General features: G+C 46.8%; 1 protein-coding gene across 1 annotated transcript in view; it reads left to right on the top strand.

The window, feature by feature from the left end:
- The window catches only part of PSMD1 (proteasome 26S subunit, non-ATPase 1), a 211,607-nt gene that overhangs the window by 182,463 nt on the left and 7,148 nt on the right, over positions 1–21,996 (top strand). Inside the window, exons 20-23 of the mRNA XM_063916562.1 lie at positions 47–216; positions 985–1,077; positions 1,318–1,404; positions 21,833–21,973. Coding sequence (XP_063772632.1) covers positions 47–216; positions 985–1,077; positions 1,318–1,404; positions 21,833–21,973 — 491 coding nt within the window. The remainder of the gene's footprint in view (positions 1–46; positions 217–984; positions 1,078–1,317; positions 1,405–21,832; positions 21,974–21,996) is intronic.

Below are 21,996 nucleotides of genomic sequence, written 5' to 3'. Positions count from 1 at the left end.
TTGTCTCTAGTTTTTTTTTTAATACAAACCCATTTCTTGTTTGCAGGAGGACACAATGTGACCATTTCATTACAGTCACGCACTGGTCACACTCACATGCCGTCAGTGGTTGGAGTCCTGGTTTTCACTCAGTTCTGGTTTTGGTTCCCGCTCTCGCACTTCCTATCTTTATCTTTTACTCCTACCTGTGTCATTGGTCTTAACAAGGATCTTAAGGTGAGTGTGCTCAGCTCTATAAAATGTATGCTGCAGCCAGTTTATATATCACACTGCCCATTTAGTTGGCCATGTAACAGGTTTTTGGTATAGCAATGAATGGGTTACGATAACTAACATCACAAGCCCCCCTAAACTTGAAAGGGAAAAGTATAATCCTCTTACAGACCTTATGATGCAGGATCACTCACCGCTCATTAGCAGCTCATAGTAATGATGGACATCACGGTTAATGAGATGTTAACTCTTTCCCCACTCCAGTGCCTGAACCGATAGGTTCTCAATGGCTGTCAGGAGAGACATAACATGAACTAAAAGTCACCTAAGGGTTAATATTAGCCCGGTTAGTCCTTTGATGCTAAACCTGTATAGAGGATTGGCTGTTAATACATAGCACGCAGGTTGAGTTCGCCGTCTGATGACACACTGCTGCCTTGAAGCAATGTGTTGGTGTCCCTGGCATCTGGAAGAAGAACTTTATCTGCAGAGTAGCTTTCCTTGATTAGCCTGACACAGCACATTTGCTGTAGGCGTATGAGGAAATGATTCCCATGGCTTCCATATTTTCAGGAGAAATAATTAGGTGAGTAATAATTATCACTACCTCTGTTCCGTTGCTCCGCTTAAGTGGCTACTTTTAATATATATGGGCTGTGGTGTGGAATCCTGTTCATGATACATACATGTGCACATAGACAAACACAAGCAATTTCAACATGTGTGGTGGCTGTTTGATGTGTAATATGTTCTGGTGTCTTCTGTTTTCAGATGCCAAAAGTTCAGTATCGATCAAACTGCAAACCGTCAACATTTGCTTACCCTGCCCCCCTAGAGGTGCCCAAGGAAAAAGAGAAAGAGAAGGTAGGTCACCAATATACAGTATGTGCTTGTGCAGATTCATTAGTTAGTGCAATGTCTCTTCTAATACCATCCCTTTAATTATGGATGTACAGTGCATTAAAGCATGTTGTATTTAAAATAACTTTTTTTATTTCTGTTGTTATTATTTTATTTCTATTTAAATTACCATAGGTTAGAATAATAATATTGCCATCCTGAAAATGTAGATTTCCTAAATGTGAAAACACTCTCCTCGCTCAGGTCTCTACTGCTGTCCTGTCCATCACAGCCAAGGCCAAAAAGAAGGAAAAAGAAAAGGAGAAGAAAGAGGAGGAGAAAATGGAAGTGGTGAGTTTCTACAGCTGCTATTATAATGAATCATATGGCATGCTGATTCTCTGGCATCATTAAAATGCGCGCACATTCTCTTAGAGAACAGAGAAAGCACCCGTGTTACTTTTGGTATGATTTATTTGGGTGGTACATTTAGCATGAGCTATTTGAGTTAAAGTAGCTCATCCGGCACTGCAAATAGGGCTCATTGAACCTTGTGAAGAAAGTGCAAGTAACACACTCAAGCATTCATATTAACACTTGTGTGCTGTTGGCACTTTAGTGAACCCTACTTCACTGCCAGTTGACCTATGTACACTATGAACGTAGTTCATACCAATTGTACCATTTCCACAAAGTGCCTATGTTTATAAGCCCTTGGTGTAGTCGCTTAAGCATTGCCAGGTATGTGAAATCTGATGCAGTTTATATTAATCAGATACAAATTATAGCTACGGCCTTAATCCGGCCCTGGCTACATGCAAAAGCAGCCAGTATGTACCCTGTATGCAAGCATAATAAATGTTGTTTTTTATTGTTGCATTGCAACATGGTTTATTCCAGATATAAACTTGTGTTCTTTTTTCCTTTGCTCCCAATTTAGAATCAGCCCCATAGTGTGGTACTGCGGCGGACTATAATCCTTCCCAGTCATGTTATCAAGGGTTCTCTAGCTATTCTGTAAAGAGCGGTTTTCCAGGACGATGTTATGAAAATGCCCAAATATTTCCTTTTTTTTTCTTTTTTTTTGCTACTCTTTCAGCATAAGGGATGAGGCATTGGTGGGATTTGTCATTTCAGGGCTCATGAAGTGTCAGGGCTTTGTACTTTTATTTTTATAACCTTGGACTTGCTTGCCTTAGTCTTCATTGATTCTATAAAGGTTTGGCAAATGATCCACTGGGTTGGGTAGGAGGAAGGAGTATATCATCCAAGTCCCCCGTCTGCAATGCTTTAACACTTTGTGAAGCCACCATGGGTTCTAAGGGATTTAGGGGCAGATTTATTAAGCCTGGTGAAGTGATACAGTGGAATGTGATAAAGCACCAGCCAGTAAACTCTTAACTGCCATGTCACAGGCTGGGTTTGAAAAATGACAGGAGCTGACTGGCTGGTGCTTTATCACCTTCCACTTTATCACTTCACCAGGCTTAATAAATCTGCCTCTCAGTATGATTTACCGGTAGGCGGGATGCCGGCTGTCCATATCCCGACAGCAGCATTCTGCCCGCCAGAATGCTGGCAGCGGGGCGAGCGCAAAGAGACCCCTTGTGGACTCGCTGCGCTCGCCACACTGCGGGCTCAATGGCTTGCTGCACTAGCAACAGGCTCTATTCCCACTCTCTGGGTGTCATGAACACCCACGAATGAGAATAGTCCTGTTTTGTAGGGATTCCGGCTGGCGGTATTGGATTCTGGCATCCATATCCTGACTGCAGGGATCCCGACAGCCGGCAAATTGAACGTGTCCCGTTCTAATACCTGGATTACTTATGTTGTCGTACATAGGGTTATAATGCTTGTGGGAAAGTTGCCAATCATGTCATATTTTCAAGGCATCAACTTCAGGACGACCGCTGGGTTTTGTTACTTTTCATAGTACTTTGGATTAGGTCCACTGTCGTCCTGGTATTATCCTTGGCTAGCCTACTGGATATAACTCCTCCTTAATCAAAGTGTATTCAGGATTTGATTTAAACGGTTATCCAAAATCTTGGCATAAAGTCATATGGGTCTATAATAAAAATGTAGGATCTTTGCTCTCTTTACATATAACTACAATTCATGCACCTAGAATAGATTTTAAAAAGGGCACCATGGAGAGCCATACTGAACAGGGAGTAGAAGTGATGTATCAAGTAGTCAAGTAATATCTTGTAGTAGGACACTGTGAAGCCACCATGACCTGGAGAGTATTTTATCTTTCTTTCTATCCTGGGGTCACTGGACCATTGGTTGCTCGAGGGGAACATGGCAGCTGGCACTTAATTCGAGTGTAACTTCAAGGTGTCTCCTCTCTGCAAACCATGTTTTCAGTCTTTTTTGCCTATTGGGCGAGACTTTACTGTGACCTTCTCTCCTCTGTTAGTAGAGCAGAGGTTTTCAAAAGCACACAATGGCAGGACCAGCATTGTGCGGCCTAGCCTTTTCTTCAGGGCTATCTCCAAAAGGGGCCTGGTAGTAACTTGACACCTAGTTTAAGGTACCTTGATGTTCGGCTGTGTTTTTTTTTTTTCTTTTCTAACAGGTTAGTGATTTTCCTGCTTTAGTGTGGATTTAGATCAGGGATGGGGAACCTTCGGTCACCAGCTGTTGTTGAATTACACAAACCAGCATGCCTCGCTACAGTTTTGCTATTTGGCCATGCTAAAACTGTTGCAGGGCATGCTAGAATGTGTAGTTCAACAACAGCTGGAGGGCCGATGGTTCCACTCTTCACGCTTTCTCTGTTCTGGGTCAGGATGGGGATGGGCTTTGAGTTGCAGGGGTGTTTTCTGCTTTTGACTCTTCAGTGTCTCAAGGCTTAAAGCACCTACCCAGGTTTTGCAATTGGGTCTAGCACAGACGTTGTTGCTTCCTGGACAGGCAAGGGTTTCTTTTTATAGTGGCCTGTCTCACTGCGGTCTATTTTTAGTCATTTCTATATCCTTGTGATGTAGCCCAGGATGTTTGCCTATTCAATTATCCCTAATAGGCCGGCACAAGCCACGGTTTATCAGGGATGGTTTCCTCTGCCTAAGGGATGTTTCTGCCGGAAACATAGGTTTCACTGAACTTGTGTATTTTCAGGAGAGAATGTCTTTTTTTTTTAATTTTTAATTTTTAATTTTTTTTTAATTTCAGGCTGCCAAATTGGATAGCTCTGTGAAAAATGTCAGTTTTTCGCTCCTGATGTTTGTTCTCTTCTAATTGAAACCCCCACCCCCACCCCCACCCCTTAGTCTTCACTTGCAAAACAAAAGAGGTAGACTCCAAAACCAAGTTTCAGCATAACAACCCAGCTATCCTGTCTAGGTCTGGAGGAAATATTTAAACAAATGTATCTTAGAAATAATGGGCTCTTAAGGATGATAGTAGCAAACATACCAAGGATATACAGCAGATGTGGTGGGAAAAAAGGCTAGCGCCACCCCAGTCTCAGAATGCAACTCAGAGAATGAACCAGGAGAATAGACACCACAAGAATAGTTACCAATCTATGCATCTGAAGAGAAGACCTACTACTATAAGTAGAACAAGTATTCGGAGGAGTGGCAGGATTGGCTGCTCCGATACGTCCCAACAAAGAAACAGACATACCAACATGAATTGACCCAGACTCTCTATGCAACCGCCCTGCCAAAAAGCCTCCTAACACACTGATGGAAAGGAAGTCCCATGTCCCTGACAGAACCAATTGGTACTTTGGAAACGCAAAACAATAAACAGAATAGCAGCTCAAGTCCTTAAAAAAGCCTGTTCTGGACTGGAGACTGGGGTGGCGCTAGCCTTCTTTTTTTTCCCCACCGTTGGTCGTTCTGTCTTTTGGACACGTGATGTGGTCTAGCAGGGACATTGCTAGTCTGTCTTTAAGGTGTTTCTTATTCTGGAGTTCGAGTTTCAGGCACTTTCTATGTTGCCTTAGTACCCAGCCTGATCCCCTTGTGTGCTTCTGAAGTTGGAGTCTCACCTACTCTATGATTTGACTCCAACCTAGATGGCATAAATGACCAGGTGTATCTTGACTGAGGTTTGGCTAACCTCCCCATTTTAGTTTTTCTGTAATTCCAGCTGTTTGGGAGGCTGAGACTGGGAGTATTCATAGTCCAGGTCCCTATTGAGCTATGCCTTTGTTCTGTTCATGTCCTCTGTTCACCAGCGCGTTCACCGCTTTCTTGCTTTCCTGTGTTCACTTTTAAAGATGATTCAGTTGGAAAAGTCTTGTGTTCATGTTTTTCTGATTGTACCCTCTACTAAGGGCAGCTTTGAATGTCCCATGGTCCAGTGTCGCCCCAGATGGGATTTTTGTACTTCCTGGTAAATCCTTTTCTCAGATTCCATCTGGGGGACACTGCGTTCCCACTCTTACTCAGGTTTTTGTTTATTGGTTGTTTCTTGTTGGTTTTTTAGTTGCATTATGTGGTTCATCCATGGTTTAGGGGTCCTTTTGAAGCTGTACTGATGAACACTGGTAGCAGAGGGGAGGAGCTATTCTCAAAGTTATACTAGTCTAATAAGTGCTTTTCTCAATCTATACCTCATCTCTTGGTAAACTAACCAGCCCTTTTGGATTTCAGTATCATTTGTACGCAGATGATACTCAAATCTATCTCTCCTCCCCAGATTTGTCACCATCAGTATTGGTCATTGTCACTGAATGCCTTTCTGCTGTATCATCTTGGATGTCATTTCGCCACCTCAAACTTAATATTTCCAAACAGAGTTACTTATATTACCACCGCCCAATAGTAGTATCCAATCTGATATCTCTATCACTGTTGAGAACTCAACAATCAGTCCTACCCCACAAGCTCGCTGCCTAGGTATCATACTTGACTCAGAACTGTCCTTTGCTCCCCACATTCAATCCGTCTCAAAATCATGTTACGTGCATCTAAAAAATATATCCAAAATATGACCATTCCTTACACAAGACACTGCAAAAACTTTAATCCATGCTCTCATTATCTCCCGCATTAATTATTGCAATAGTCTTCTTACTGGTGTTACAAAAAAAGAGACTCTCACCACTACAATCCATGCTGAATGCAGCTGTGAGGCTAATCTTCCTTGCTTGACGTTCATCGTCTGCAGATCCACTCTATCAGTCCCTCCATTGGTTACCAGTATTCTAACATATTCAATATAAAATAGTTTTACTCACACATAAGGCCATTAACCATACTACACCAATGCTCGTCTCAAAATATCTCCCAACCCGACCTCTCCGCTCTTCACAAGATCTACGTCTCTCATCCACACTCATTACTTGCTCTCATGCACGATTGCAGGACTTTCTTCGGGCTGTACCCACTCTGTGGAATGCCCTACCACGCACAATAAGACTCTCCCCTAGTCTCCAAACCGTCAAGCATTCCCTGAAATCTCACCTCTTCAGACTAGCTTATCACATTCCAGAACCGCTCACTCAACCTTCATAAGCTTTCCTATCCAATTATATCCCCACTGTACAGTCCGCACATATCCTCCACATATTTTCTCTTTCTCTGACGTCCTAAGTGGATGCTGGGACTCCGTAAGGACCATGGGGAATAGCGGCTCCACAGGAGACTGGGCACAACTAAAGAAAGCTTTAGGACTACCTGGTGTGCACTGGCTCCTCCCTCTATGACCCTCCTCCAGACCTCAGTTAGAATTTTGTGCCCGGCTGAGCTGGATGCACACTAGGGGCTCTCCTGAGCTCCTAGAAAAAGAAAGTTTATTTTAGGTTTTTTATTTTCAGTGAGATCTGCTGGCAACAGACTCACTGCTACGAGGGACTAAGGGGAGAGAAGCGAACCTACCTGCTTGCAGCTAGCTTGGGCTTCTAAGGCTACTGGACACCATTAGCTCCAGAGGGATCGAACACAGGGCCCGACCTCGATCGTCCGTTCCCGGAGCCGCGCCGCCGTCCCCCTTACAGAGCCAGAAGCAAGAAGAGTCCTGGAAATCGGCGGCAGAAGACTTCGGTCTTCAAACAAGGTAGCGCACAGCACTGCAGCTGTGCGCCATTGCTTCCCATGCACACCTCACACTCCGGTCACTGATGGGTGCAGGGCGCTGGGGGGGGGGGGGCGCCCTGGGCTGCAATATTAAGTACCTTGGCTGGCAAAAAAACACATAATATAGTAATAGAGACTATATATGTGTAAAATACCCCTGCCAGATATACATAGAAAAAAGCGGGAGAAGTCCGCCGGAAAAGGGGCGGGGCTGTCTCCCTCAGCACACTGGCGCCATTTTCCATCACAGCTCCGCTGGAAGGATCGCTCCCAGGCTCTCCCCTGCAGTTTCCAGACTACATAGGGTAAAAAAGAGAGGGGGGGCACTAAATTTAGGCGCAATATTGTGTATACAAGCAGCTATTGGGAAAAATCACTCAGTTATAGTGTTAATCCCTGTGTTATATAGCGCTGTTGGTGTGTGCTGGCATACTCTCTCTCTGTCTCCCCAAAGGGCTTTGTGGGGTCCTGTCCTCATTCAGAGCATTCCCTGTGTGTGTGCGGTGTGTCGGTACGGCTGTGTCGACATGTTTGATGAGGAGGCTTATGTGGAGGTGGAGCAAGTGCCGATAAATGTGATGTCACCCCCTGCGGGGCCGACACCTGAGTGGATGGACTTGTGGAAGGAATTACGTGAAAGTGTCAACTCCTTACATAAAAGGTTTGATGACATATCAGATGTGGGACAGCCGGCTTCTCAGCTTGTGCCTGCCCAGCTGTCTCAAAAGCCATCAGGGGCTCTAAAACGCCCGCTACCTCAGATGGCAGACACAGATGTCGACACGGATACTGAATCCAGTGTCGACGACGATGAGACAAATGTACATTCCAATAGGGCCACACGTTACATGATTGAGGCAATGAAAAATGTGTTGCACATTTCTGATATTACCCCAGGAACCACAAAAAAGGGTATTATGTTTGGGGAGAAAAAATTACCAGTGGTTTTTCCCCCATCTGAGGAATTAAATGAGGTGTGTGAAGAAGCGTGGGCTTCCCCCGATAAGAAACTGGTAATTTCTAAAAGGTTACTAATGGCGTACCCTTTCCCGCCAGAGGATAGGTCACGTTGGGAAACATCCCCTAGGGTGGATAAAGCGCTCACACGTCTGTCAAAAAAGGTGGCACTACCGTCTCCGGACAAGGCCGCCCTAAAGGAGCCTGCTGATAGAAAGCAGGAGGCTATCCTGAAGTCTGTATATACACACTCAGGTATTATACTGAGACCAGCTATTGCTTCAGCATGGATGTGCAGTGCTGCAGCTGCGTGGTCAGATTCCCTGTCGGAAAATATTGATACCCTAGACAGGGACACTATATTGCTATCCATAGAGCATATAAAAGACGCAGTCTTATACATGAGAGATGCACAGAGGGATATTTGCCGGCTGGCATCTAAAATAAGTGCAATGTCCATTTCTGCCAGGAGAGGATTATGGACTCGGCAGTGGACGGGTGATGCAGATTCTAAAAGGCACATGGAAGTTTTGCCTTATAAGGGTGAGGAGTTGTTCGGGGATGGTCTCTCGGACCTCGTTTCCACAGCAACAGCTGGGAAGTCAGCATTTTTACCCCATGTTCCCTCACAGCCAAAGAAAGCACCGTATTATCAGGTACAGCCCTTTCGGCCCCATAAAGGCAAGCGGGTTAAAGGCGCGTCCTTTCTGCCCAGAGGCAGAGGTAGAGGGAAAAAGCTGCAGCATACAGCCAGTTCCCAGGAGCAAAAGTCCTCCCCCGCTTCCTCCATTCCACCGCATGACGCTGGGGCTCCACAGGCGGAGCCAGGTACGGTGGGGGCCCGTCTCAAAAACTTCAGCAATCAGTGGGCTCGCTCACGGGTGGATCCCTGGATCCTTCAAGTAGTATCTCAGGGGTACAAGCTGGAATTCGAGACGTCTCCCCCCCGCCGTTTCCTCAAATCTGCCTTGCCAACAACTCCCTCAGGCATGGAGGCAGTGCTAGAGGCAATTCACAAGCTGTATTCCCAGCAGGTGATAGTCAAGGTGCCCCTCCTTTAACAAGGACGGGGTTACTATTCCACAATGTTTGTGGTACCGAAACCGGACGGTTCGGTGAGACCCATTTTAAATTTGAAATCCTTGAACACATATATAAAAAAATTCAAGTTCAAGATGGAATCGCTCAGGGCGGTTATTTCAAGCCTGGACGAGGGGGATTACATGGTATCACTGGACATCAAGGATGCTTACCTGCATGTCCCCATTTACCATCATCACCAGGAGTACCTCAGATTTGTGGTACAGGATTGTCATTACCAATTCCAGATGTTGCCGTTTGGTCTGTCCACGGCACCGAGAGTATTTACCAAGGTAATGGCCGAAATGATGATACTCCTTCGAAAAAAGGGAGTTTTAATTATCCCGTACTTGGACGATCTCCTGATAAAGGCGAGGTCCAGGGAGCAGTTGTTGGTCGGGGTAGCACTATCTCGGGAGGTGCTACAACAGCACGGTTGGATTCTAAATATTCCAAAGTCACGGCTGGTCCGTACGACACGTCTACTGTTCCTGGGGATGGTTCTGGACACAGAACAGAAAAAAGTGTTTCTCCCGGAGGAGAAAGCCAAGGAGCTGTCATCTCTAGTCAGAGGCCTCCTGAAACCAAAACAGGTGTCGGTGCATCACTGCACGCGAGTCCTGGGAAAAATGGTAGCTTCCTACGAAGCAATTCCATTCGGCAGGTTCCATGCAAGGACTTTACAGTGGGACCTGTTGGACAAGTGGTCCGGATCGCATCTTCAGATGCATCGGCTGATAACCCTGTCTCCAAGGACCAGGGTGTCTCTGCTGTGGTGGCTGCAAAGTGCTCATCTTCAAGAGGGCCGCAGATTCGGCATACAGGACTGGGTCCTGGTGACCACGGATGCCAGCCTTCGAGGCTGGGGGGCAGTCACACAGGGAAGAAACTTCCAAGGACTATGGTCAAGTCAGGAGACTTCCCTACACATAAATATTCTGGAACTGAGGGCCATTTACAATGCCCTAAGTCAGGCAAAACCCCTGCTTCAAAACCAGCCGGTACTGATCCAGTCAGACAACATCACGGCAGTCGCCCATGTAAACCGACAGGGCGGCACAAGAAGCAGGACGGCGATGGCAGAAGCCACAAGGATTCTCCGATGGGCGGAAAATCACGTGTTAGCACTGTCAGCAGTGTTCATTCCGGGAGTGGACAACTGGGAAGCAGACTTCCTCAGCAGGCACGACCTCCACCCGGGAGAGTGGGGACTTCATCCAGAAGTCTTCCAACTGATTGTAAACCGTTGGGAAAGGCCACAGGTGGACATGATGGCGTCCCGCCTAAACAAAAAGCTAGAAAGATATTGCGCCAGGTCGAGAGACCCTCAGGCGATAGCTGTGGACGCTCTAGTGACACCGTGGGTGTACCGGTCGGTTTATGTGTTCCCTCCTCTTCCTCTCATACCCAAGGTACTGAGGATAATAAGGAGAAGAGGAGTAAGAACTATACTCATTGTTCCGGATTGGCCAAGAAGAGCTTGGTACCCGGAACTTCAAGAAATGATCTCAGAGGACCCATGGCCTCTGCCGCTCAGACAGGACCTGCTGCAGCAGGGGCCCTGTCTGTTCCAAGACTTACCGCGGCTGCGTTTGACGGCATGGCGGTTGAACACCGGATCCTGAAGGAAAAGGGCATTCCGGAGGAAGTCATTCCTACGCTGATTAAAGCTAGGAAAGAAGTGACCGCAAACCATTATCACCGCATTTGGCGAAAATATGTTGCGTGGTGTGAGGCCAGGAAGGCCCCAACGGAGGAATTTCAGCTGGGCCGTTTTCTGCACTTCCTACAGTCAGGTGTGACTATGGGCTTAAAATTGGGTTCCATTAAGGTCCAGATTTCAGCTCTATCGATTTTCTTCCAGAGAGAACTGGCTTCACTACCTGAAGTTCAGACTTTTGTTAAGGGAGTGCTGCATATTCAGCCCCCTTTTGTGCCTCCAGTGGCACCTTGGGATCTCAACGTGGTGTTGGATTTCCTAAAGTCACATTGGTTTGAGCCACTTAAAACCGTGGAATTAAAATATCTCACGTGGAAAGTGGTCATGCTGTTGGCCTTGGCTTCGGCCAGGCGTGTGTCAGAATTGGCGGCTTTGTCATGTAAAAGCCCTTATCTGATTTTCCATATGGATAGGGCAGAATTGAGGACTCGTCCCCAGTTTCTCCCTAAGGTGGTATCAGCCTTTCATTTAAACCAACCTATCGTGGTGCCTGCGGCTACTGAAGACTTGGAGGCTTCCAAGTTGTTGGACGTAGTCAGGGCCCTGAGAATTTATGTTTCCAGGACAGCTAGTGTCAGGAAAACTGACTCGTTGTTTATCCTGTATGCACCCAACAAGCTGGGTGCTCCTGCTTCAAAGCAGACTATTGCTCGCTGGATCTGTAGTACGATTCAGCTTGCACATTCTGCGGCTGGACTGCCCCATCCTAAATCAGTGAAAGCCCATTCCACGAGGAAGGTGGGCTCTTCTTGGGCGGCTGCCCGAGGGGTCTCGGCTCTACAACTTTGCCGAGCAGCTACTTGGTCGGGGTCAAACACATTTGCTAAATTCTACAAGTTTGACACCCTGGCTGAGGAGGACCTAGAGTTTGCCCATTCGGTGCTGCAGAGTCATCCGCACTCTCCCGCCCGTTTGGGAGCTTTGGTATAATCCCCATGGTCCTTACGGAGTCCCAGCATCCACTTAGGAGGTCAGAGAAAATAAGATTTTACTCACCGGTAAATCTATTTCTCGTAGTCCGTAGTGGATGCTGGGCGCCCATCCCAAGTGCGGATTGTCTGCAATACTTGTATATAGTTATTGTTTAACTAAAGGGTTATTGTTGAGCCATCTGTTGAGAGGCTCAGTTATTGTTCATACTGTTAACTGGGTATAGTATCACGAGTTATACGGTGTTATTGGTGTGGCTGGTATGAGTCTTACCCGGGATTCAAAATCCTTCCTTATTGTGTCAGCTCTTCCGGGCACAGTATCCTAACTGAGGTCTGGAGGAGGGTCATAGAAGGAGGAGCTAGTGCACACCAGGTAGTCCTAAAGCTTTCTTTAGTTGTGCCCAGTCTCCTGCGGAGCCGCTATTCCCCATGGTCCTTACGGAGTCCCAGCATCCACTACGGACTACGAGAAATAGATTTACCGGTGAGTAAAATCTTATTTTCTTCACTTTCCCTTCCTTCTGACCATGGTTCATCATTGCTGTGATGTGATATCATGCAGCCCACCTAAAACCTTTGCAATCCGGTGGACAAATATGCAATAGATAGTGCCTTTCCTTGTGTATCAGTGCCTATTTCCCTATAGATTGTAAGCTTGCAAGCAGGGCCTTCCTACCTCTATGACTGTTTGTTTATTACCCAGTTTTGTTTTATCATTGTGTCCAATTGTAAAGTGCAATGGAATTTGCTGCGCTATATAAGAAACTGGTAATAAATAAATAAAATAAGTGCCATTTCCAACTTTTATCTCAAACAACCTATGGTCCCCCAGATGGATTCAGAGAAAAGGATTTAACAGTAATTACACAAATCCTATTTCCTTGGTATTAATTACTGCTTTAAGGTATGTTACGTCATGACTGAAAATTTGGGGAAGAGCCATTGTGGTTAGGAAATTCTTAATATGAGAATCTTCTGAGGAGCCAAGCTCAGGATGAGGAAGGTGGTTATACAGGATGTGTCCCCAATGGCTTTTGGTTCATAGGTAATAGTGGGCCTGATTCAGATTTATACGTAAACTTGACAGTTTGCATAAAAATACAATGGTGAGGGAACTGCGCATGTGCAAAATAAGTTATGAATGATCGCTTGCAGTCCCCCTTAGCTGCAGCATGATTGACATGTCAGAATTTCGGGGCAGAGCGGAGCGTGGGGACTGTTTTACAAAACGATTTGTAGCCTGCAGAGCTCAGTCGTTGGATACAGACTTCCTAGACCCGGCAAAGGCGTTTGATGGCAACTTTTGAATAAGCTTCGGCTTACACGGGTGGCCGAGGGTCGCAATGGTGATCTGATGCTGTGCCTTTGGATGCAGCACTTCCATCGCAGATTATGGCAGGAGGTGTGTTTTTTCCTACAGATGCCTCCTGCAATATTAGAATATTAGCTGTACGGTGTTGCACAGCCACTTCCCTGTGCAATACTGTACATATCCGAATCAGGCCCTATGTTGAGATGGTCTTTATGGCTAAAAGATTATGGGAAGAATACTTGGATCTAGAGTAGAGGCTTAAGTTTTATCGCTTTTGTCCCCCTTTTCTCTAACGTCCTAGAGGATGCTGGGGACTCTGTAAGGACCATGGGGATAGACGGGCTCCACAGGAGACATGGGCACTTTAAGAAAGAATTTAGTTCCTGATGTGCACTGGCTCCTCCCTCTATGCCCCTCCTCCAGACCTCAGTTTGATACTGTGCCCTGACGAGATGGGTGCTTTTCAGTGAGCTCTCCTGAGTTTGCTGAGCGAAAGTATTTTGTTAGGTTTTTTATTTTCAGGGAGCTCTGCTGGCAACAGACTCCCTGCATCGTGGGACTGAGGGGAGAGAAGCAGCCCTACTCTCTGAAGCTAGGTCCTGCTTCTTAGGCTACTGGACACCATTAGCTCCAGAGGGATTGGTACGCAGGATCTCACCCTCGCCGTCCTTCCCGGAGCCGCGCCGCCGCCCCCCTCGCAGAGCCGGAAGATAGAAGCCGGGTGAGTAAGAAAAGAAAACTTCAGAGGCGGCAGAAGACTTCATGATCTTCACTGAGGTAACGCACAGCACTGCAGCTGTGCGCCATTGCTCCCATACACCTCACATACTCCGGTCACTGTAAGGGTGCAGGGCGCAGGGGGGGGGGGGCACCCTGGGTAGCAATATAAACCTCTTATTTGGCAAAAGGAGCATATATACAGCTGGACACTGTATATATGCATGAGCCCCCGCCAATTTAACACTTTTAGCGGGACAGAAGCCAGCCGTCGAGGGGGCGGGGCTTCTCCCTCAGCACTCGCCAGCGCCATGTTTTTCTCCACAGCACCGCTGAGAGGAAGCTCCCCGGACTCTCCCCTGCTTATACCACGGTAGAAGAGAGGGTTTTAAAGAAGAGGGGGGGCACATAATTCGGCGCAGATAATAACAGCGCTTCTGGGTAAACATTAAATTGCTGTGTTTTTTCGTGGGTCATATAGCGCTGGGGTGTGTGCTGGCATACTCTCTCTTTGTCTCTCCAAAGTGCCTTGTGGGGGAATTATCTTCAGATGAGCATTCCCTGAGTGTGTGGTGTGTCGGTACGTGTGTGTCGACATGTCTGAGGTAAAAGGCTCTCCTAAGGAGGAGATGGAGCAAATGTGTGTGAGTGGTGTCTCCGTCGACAACGCCGACACCTGATTGGATATGTGAAATAAAGTGCTGAGGTAAATTTATTGCACAAAAGATTAGAGAACAGACAGTGAATCTACACAGGTCTGTCCCTATGTCGCAGAGACCTTCAGAGTCTCACAATGCTCACTATCCAAAATAATAGACACTGATATCGACACGGAGTCTGACTCCAGTGTCGACTACGATAATGCAAAGTTACAGCCAAAACTGGCAGAAAAGTGTTCAATATATGATTATTGTAATAAAAGATGTTTTGCATATCACTGATGACTCATCTGTCCCTGACACAAGGGTACACATGTTTAAGGGGAAGAAAGCTGAGGTAAATTTCCCTCCTCTCATGAAGAAAAAGAGCGGGAATCTCCAGACAAGAAGCTGCAGCTTCCCAAAAAGAATTCTCAGGGAGTATCCTTTCCCTACTAGGGCCAGGATAAGATAGGAATCTTCCCCTAGGGTGGACAAAGCTTTGTCACGTTTACCCAAAAGGTAGCGCTGACTTAACAGCTATCCTCAGGGATCCTGCAGATAGCTTGCAGTAAAAGTACTTTGAAGTCCATTTACACACATTCTGGTACACTACTCAGACCGGCGATTGTGTCGGCATGGGTTTATAGCGCTGTCGATTTCTGCTTAAAGTGTCCTGTGAAACATGCAATGGACAGGTGATGCCGACTAAAAGAGGCATATGGAAGGTTTACCTTACAAGGCGGAGGAATTGTGTGGAGAAGGGCTCTCGGACCTGGTCTCCACAGCTATAGCTGGTAATTCTGATCTTTTGCCTTATATTCCCTCACAGCCTAAGAAAGCACGACATTATCAAATGCAGTCCTTTCGGTCGCAGAATAACAAGAAAGTACGAGGAGCGTCCTTTCTTACCAGAGGTAAGGGTACAGGGCACAGCTAGTTCCCAGGAACAGAAGTCCTCCCCGGCCTCTACTACATCCAACGCATGACATGACGCTGGAGCTCCGCTAAGGGAGTCCGCCCTAGTGGGAGCACGTCTTCGACTCTTCAGCCACATCTGAGTTCACTCACAGGTGGTTCCCGGGGCAATAAAAAATTGTTTCTCAGGGTTACAAGCTGGAATTCGAAAGGTGCCTCTTCGCCGGTTTTTCCTTATCGGACCTACCGGCTTCTCCCCCAGGAAGGGAGATAATATTAAATGCAATTCACACATTGTATCTCCAACAGGAGGGCTCAAGTTTCCCCTCCTGCAACAAGGAAGGCGATATGACTCAACCTTGGCTGTAGTCCTGAAACCGTACGGTTCGGTCAGACCTATTTTTAAAATGAAAATCTCTGAACCTATACGGGAAAAGGTTCAAAGTTAAAGTGGAATCGCCCAGAGCGGTCATCGCCAGCCTGGAAGGGGGGGATTTGATGGTGTATCTAAACATAAAGGCTGCATACCTTCATGTTCCCATTTATCCACCCCATCAGGCGTACCTGACAATTGCGGTACAGGATTGTCATGACCAATTTCAGGGTAATTGGCGGAAATAATGGTGCTCCTACGCAAGCAAGGAGTCACAGTTGTCCCATACTTGGACGATCTCCTAATAAGGGCAAGATCAAAAGAGCAGTTGTTGAACAGCGTGTCACTTTCGCTGAAGGTGTCACAGCAACACGGCTGGATTCTCAATTTCCCGAGGTCACAGTTGGTTCCTATAACTCGTCTGCCCTTCTTGGGTATGATTCTGGATACAGACCAGAAATCGGTTTACCTTCAGATAGAGAAGGCCCAGGAACTCATGACTCTAGTCAGGGACCTATTGAAACCAAGACAGGTGTCAGTGCATCACTGCACTCGAGTCCTGGGAAAAACATTCCTTACAGCAGGTTCCATGCGAGGACTTTCCAATGGGACCTACTGGACAAGTGGTCCGGGTCACATCTACAGATTCATCAGTTGATCACCCTATCCCCCAGGACCCGGGTATCTCTCCTGTGGTGGCTGCAGAGTGCTCACCTTCTAGAGGGCCGCAGATTCGGCATTCAGAACTAGATCCTGGTGACCACGGACGCGAGCCTCAGAGGCTGGGGAGCAGTCACACAGGGAAGAAATTTCCAAGGTCTTTGGTCAAGTCAAGAGACTTGTCTTCACATCAACATATTGAAACTAAGGGCCATATACAACGCCCTACGTCAAGCGGAGACCTTTCTTCGCGACCAACCGGTTCTGATCCAGTCAGACAACGTCACCGCAGTAGCTCATGTAAACCGCCAAGGCGGCACAAGGAGCAGTGTGGCGATGGCGAAAGCCACCAGAATTCTTCGCTGGGCGGAGAATCGTGTAAGAGCATTGTCAACAGTGTTCATTCCGGAAGTGAACAACTGGGAAGCAGACTTCCTCACCAGACATACGTCCTGGAGAGTGGAGACTTCATCAGGAAGTCTTCGCAAAGATTGCAGTTCGGTGGGGACTGCCACAGATAGACAGGATGGCGTCCCGCCTCAACAAAAAGCTGCAGAGTTATTGCGCCTGGTCAAGAGACCCTCAGGCAGTAGCGGTAGACGCCCTAGTGACACTGTGGGTGTTCCAGTCAGTCTATGTATTTCCTCCTCTTCCTCTCATACCCAAGGGTTGAGAATAATAAGAAAAAGGAGGAGTGAGAACAATCCTCATTGTTCCAGATTGGCCACGAAGGATCTGGTATCCGGATCTGCAGGAAATGCTTACAGAAAATCCGTGGCCTCTTCCTCTAAAGGCAGGACCTGTTGCAACAGGGCCCATGTCTGTTCCAAGACTTACCGCGGCTGCGTTTGACGGCATGGCGGTTGAACGCCGGATCCTAGCGGAAAAAGGCATTCCGGATGAGGTCATTCCTACGCTGATAAAGGCTAGGAAGGACGTGACATCTTAACATTATCACCGTATATGGCGAAAATATGTTTCTTGGTGGGAGGCCAGGAATGCTCCTACGGAAGAATTCCATCTGGGCCGTTTCCTTCACTTCCTACAAACTGGAGTGAATTTGGGCCTAAAACTTAGGCTCCATTAAGGTTCAGATTTTGGCCCTATCCATTTTCTTTCAAAAAGAGTTGGCTTCTCTACTAGAAGTTCAGACGTTTGTAAAAGGAGTGCTGCGTATTCAGCCTCCTTTTGTGCCTCCGGTGGCACCTTGGGATCTTAACGTGGTGTTAAGTTTCCTAAAGTCACACTGGTTTGAACCACTTAAAACGGCGGAGTTAAAATATCTCACGTGGAAGGTGGTCATGTTATTAGCCTTGGCTTCGGCTAGGCGTGTGTCAGAATTAGCGGCTTTGTCACATAAAAGCCCCTATCTGGTTTTCCGTATGGATAGAGCAGAATTGCGGACCCTTTCACAATTTCTGCCGAAAGTGGTATCATCTTTTCATATGAACAACCTATTGTGGTGCCTGTGGCTACACGTGACTTGGAGGATTCCGAGTTACTTGATGTGGTCAGGGCTCTGAAAATTTACGTGGCCAGAACGGCTAGAGTCAGGAAAACTGAAGCGCTGTTTGTCCTGTATGCATCCAACAAGATTAGTGCCCCTGCTTCAAAGCAAACTATTGCTCGCTGGATTTGTAACACGATTCAGCAAGCGCATTCTACGGCTGGATTGCCGTTACCAAAATCGGTCATGGCCCACTCCACTAGGAAGGTGGGCTCTTCTTGGGCGGCTGCCCGAGGGGTCTCTGCACTACAGCTGTGTCGAGCTGCTACTTGGTCGGGTTCAAACACTTTTGCAAAATTTTATAAGTTTGATACCCTGGCTGAGGAGGACCTCATGTTTGCTCAATCGGTGCTGCAGAGTCATCCGCACTCTCCCGCCTGTTTGGGAGCTTTGGTATAATCCCCATGGTCCTTACGGAGTCCCCAGCATCCTCTAGGACGTTAGAGAAAATAAGATTTTACTTACCGGTAAATCTATTTCTCGTAGTCCGTAGAGGATGCTGGGCGCCCGTCCCAAGTGCGGACGACTTCTGCAATACTTGTATATAGTTATTGCTTCAATAAGGGTTACGTTATAGTTGCATCGGTCTTGCACTGATGTTATGCTGACACGTGTAACACCAAGTCATGTGAACGAACACAGGAGATGGATGTAACCATGGCTCCCAAAGGGGGGCACCCCCACAGCTGCACCTCATAGCCCTGATGCATCTCCTCCATGCCCCTAGATCCTGGCTTTTCAGCAGGAAGCAGCACCTGACTACATGTTTGCACCTGGAGCATCGCAAAACTGAAGCTGAATAAGGCCCCAGTGTCACAAAATTTTGTGAATTTGTTTACATTATACTTTTTAACTTTAAAAGTCCTTGGTTGTTGTCCCTTTTCTCTGTATATGTATAATGATACAATTTGCCCTAGTGGCCACCTGCATCTCCCCTCCGAGAGGTGGCAGTGGTGGGGAGTTTGCAGGTTAGGGGGTGGTAGGCTGTAACTTTGCCTAAGGTGCAGAGAGACCTTGCACCATCCCTGGGTTAAGGTTACCCATTAGGGTAAAATATCTTTTGACCTTTGAGTTCCTGAGATATCAAAGGTAATATTGTTCGCTATCAGCATTGAAAACTCCCCCTTTTTCAATGGCATCACATTATTATTATTCTTTATCTATATGGTGCCACAAAGGATCCAAAGCGCCCAGTTACAGAGTATGTAAACAAATAAGCAGAACATAAAAGGAGAAAAGTTGAAAAAAGTGCTCCCGGGGGCGCCACCAATCAAAACCACATCACATGGAAGAACATGGTACAATTAAATAAATGTATTAAAATACATCCCTTAAGTAGATGTTGTTTTCCAAATGATTCGTCCTCATCCAATATCACACCAATTGTAGCAGATTTGTGGCAGGTCAGCATGCAAGGGAAAACTACATCATGTGTAGTAAAGTCAAAATTACATTTTTAGACTGACACACACAGGGTACATATAAAACATAAAAAACAGCCCCCAGAGTCCTGCTTCAGCTGAGAGACAGAATAATTACCACAAGCACTGAGAACCAAACAGTTCTCATAAAAGTTCAAATCAATAGTTACCAGGCATCCTCCCAGAAAGGTACACTAGAAACTTCTGTTTTTTACTCGGCAGTCCAGATATTCCAGGCAGGTGCTCCGGGGGTTCTGTGTGCCCTTATTACATAGGCTGTAACTTTGCCTAAGGTGCAGATGACCTTAGGGTAAGATTTCTTTTGACCTTTGAGTTCCTGAGATATCAAAAGGTAATATCGTTTGCTATCAGCATTGAAAACGCCCGGTGTGTAGGGCCGGTCGGCGGCCGCCCCTACACACTGAGCGATATGACCGCTCATATCGCTCAGTGACGTCACGCAGCCGCCGGCCGCGCATGCAGCTCCTGAACGACAGTCCAGATCGAGCTTGCATGCGCTGCCGACAGCGACTATCGTTGCCAACCCGTGCATCGTTCATCGCTGGCGGCATACACACGTGCCGAAAAATGAGCAACGTCGCTCAGTAAGGGGGAAAATGAGCAATGTCGCTCATTTTATCGGCAAGTGTGTATGGGCCTTTACAGTTGAAGACAGTATAGGACAAGTACATGATATATAAACATAGCTGCATCAGCAGACAACCCTGAAATAAGTATTAGGGTGGCTGAAAACCGCGGGATTTGGTGCCGTCAAAAGGAGTTTGGCGTAGAAGGTGGTTTAAGTAAGAGAAGGAGAAGCACATGAGGGAAGAGGGCCCTGCTCGTGAAAGAAAACATTTTAAAGGGAAGGGGTAAAAGTGAGCGTAGAACAGAGGGTTAGGATGAGAGTTGGCTGGGTTTGGTGAAGTAGTGGGTCTTGAGAGCCTGTTTAAAGTTTTATGGAGAGTCTGCTAGGGAGAGGTAGAGAATGCCAGAGACCGGGAGCAGCACATCCAAAACCTTGGAAGTGGGAGGAAGTAATCAGTAGGCAGGAGAGTCGGCGTGCATTAGCTGAGCGAAGAGGATGGATAGGAGTTTAAAGGGCGATAAGGCCAGTGATAATTATGGGAGAGGAGTGGATGAGGGCTTTGTAACTTGGTGTGAGAAGCTTGAATTCTAAAAGAGATGTAGTGGGATAGTATATGGATGGGAGTTTAGGGTTAAGAGATTGGGAGAAGTGCATTCTATAGAAAGACCAGATCTCATTAAGTAGTTTTGAGCAGGGCAAGTAACTTGGGAGTGAATGTATGAAATGTCGTTATGGGGGAGAAGTGGTATCAGCGCATGTTATGTGCATTGATACCACTTCTCCCCCATGTATGAAAGCGGCGGGGCGGGCTCAGTGACAGGGGGCCCACCTGTCCATATCGGCACTGCTGTCTAAAAGATAGCACGCCGATATCCATGCCAATCCATTCAGACTCCTGCAGCTATGTATATCGACAGCTGCAGATGGCTGTTACCCTGTCTCTACAGAAGGGACAGAGCTGTCCCTGGCTGTGGAGGCATCTGGACTCCGGGAGATCTCGCACATGCGCAGTGGAGCCGGCCGGGCTGGGAGACGCAGCGCATCAGCACTTAGTTTACACTCCCCCCTGTTTTGGCAGACAAGATGTACAGCTTCCTGCTTCGCAGCGGTAATGAAGCGAAGCAGGAAGTGTTATAGCAGCATGATCCATGTCGCTGTAGTACATTTTACCTCTTGGCTCTCTTTTTGAGGCTATTTAGCCTTTTGACATTATTGGAGAGGCATTGTGCTGAATAGAAAAATAGAGGCTGTTAGGTTGGCTTTGGAAATTGAGTGGAAGAAGTAAAATTATATATTAAATAAAAAAATAAAAAATTCAGTTTGGAAGTTTACTCTTTCACATGTATTTACATTAAAAGTCCATGATATGTAAAAACCTTTATTAGACTTCTGTTTTTAATGTGTAACACAGTAGCTCTGTCACATAGCAAAAGGCAGGAAACATGCCATGATCGGTGTAATATGAGTGGCCGGCGAGCGGGATCCCGGCGGCCAGCATACCGGCGCCGGGATCCCTGATTGCCGGCAGGAGGGCGAGCGCAAATGAGCCCCTTGTGGGCTCGCTGCGTTCGCCACGCTGCGGGCACAGTGGCGCACTATGGCACGCTATTTATTCTTCGTCATGGTCCGCGAAGAGGGAGAATAGTTGTCGGTATGCCGGGTTTCGGGATTTCCGGCGCCGGTATACTGAGTGTTGGAATCCCAACAGTCTGCATACTGAATGCCACCTGCCATGATAGCAACTGATCCAATGCAAGGAAAATAGCAACCCTTTAAGGAGTTTCAGACATGAAGGAGATATTAATACATTGTGTTGTTCATGAAGTGAATAATAGACTATAAAGCATGATGTTGCTGAAGATGCTCCTTCCCGGAATGCCTGTGTCTTTTCAAATGCATTGGTGTTCTGTTTTCTAGGATGAAACTGAGAAGAAAGAAGAGAAAAAGAAGGAGCCAGAGCCAAACTTCCAGCTCCTTGAGAACCCAGCTCGTGTGATGCCAGCGCAACTCAAAGTACTTAGCATGCCAGAGGGCACCCGTTACCAACCCTTTAAGCCTGTGAGTATAACCGGAGGGACACT

This window comes from Pseudophryne corroboree, chromosome 4 (genome assembly GCF_028390025.1).
Source record: "Pseudophryne corroboree isolate aPseCor3 chromosome 4, aPseCor3.hap2, whole genome shotgun sequence".
In the NCBI taxonomy this organism is placed as follows: Eukaryota; Metazoa; Chordata; class Amphibia; order Anura; family Myobatrachidae; genus Pseudophryne; species Pseudophryne corroboree.
The sequence above is the reverse complement of the archived record's forward strand: the minus strand, read 5'-3'. Positions and strand labels throughout refer to the sequence as shown.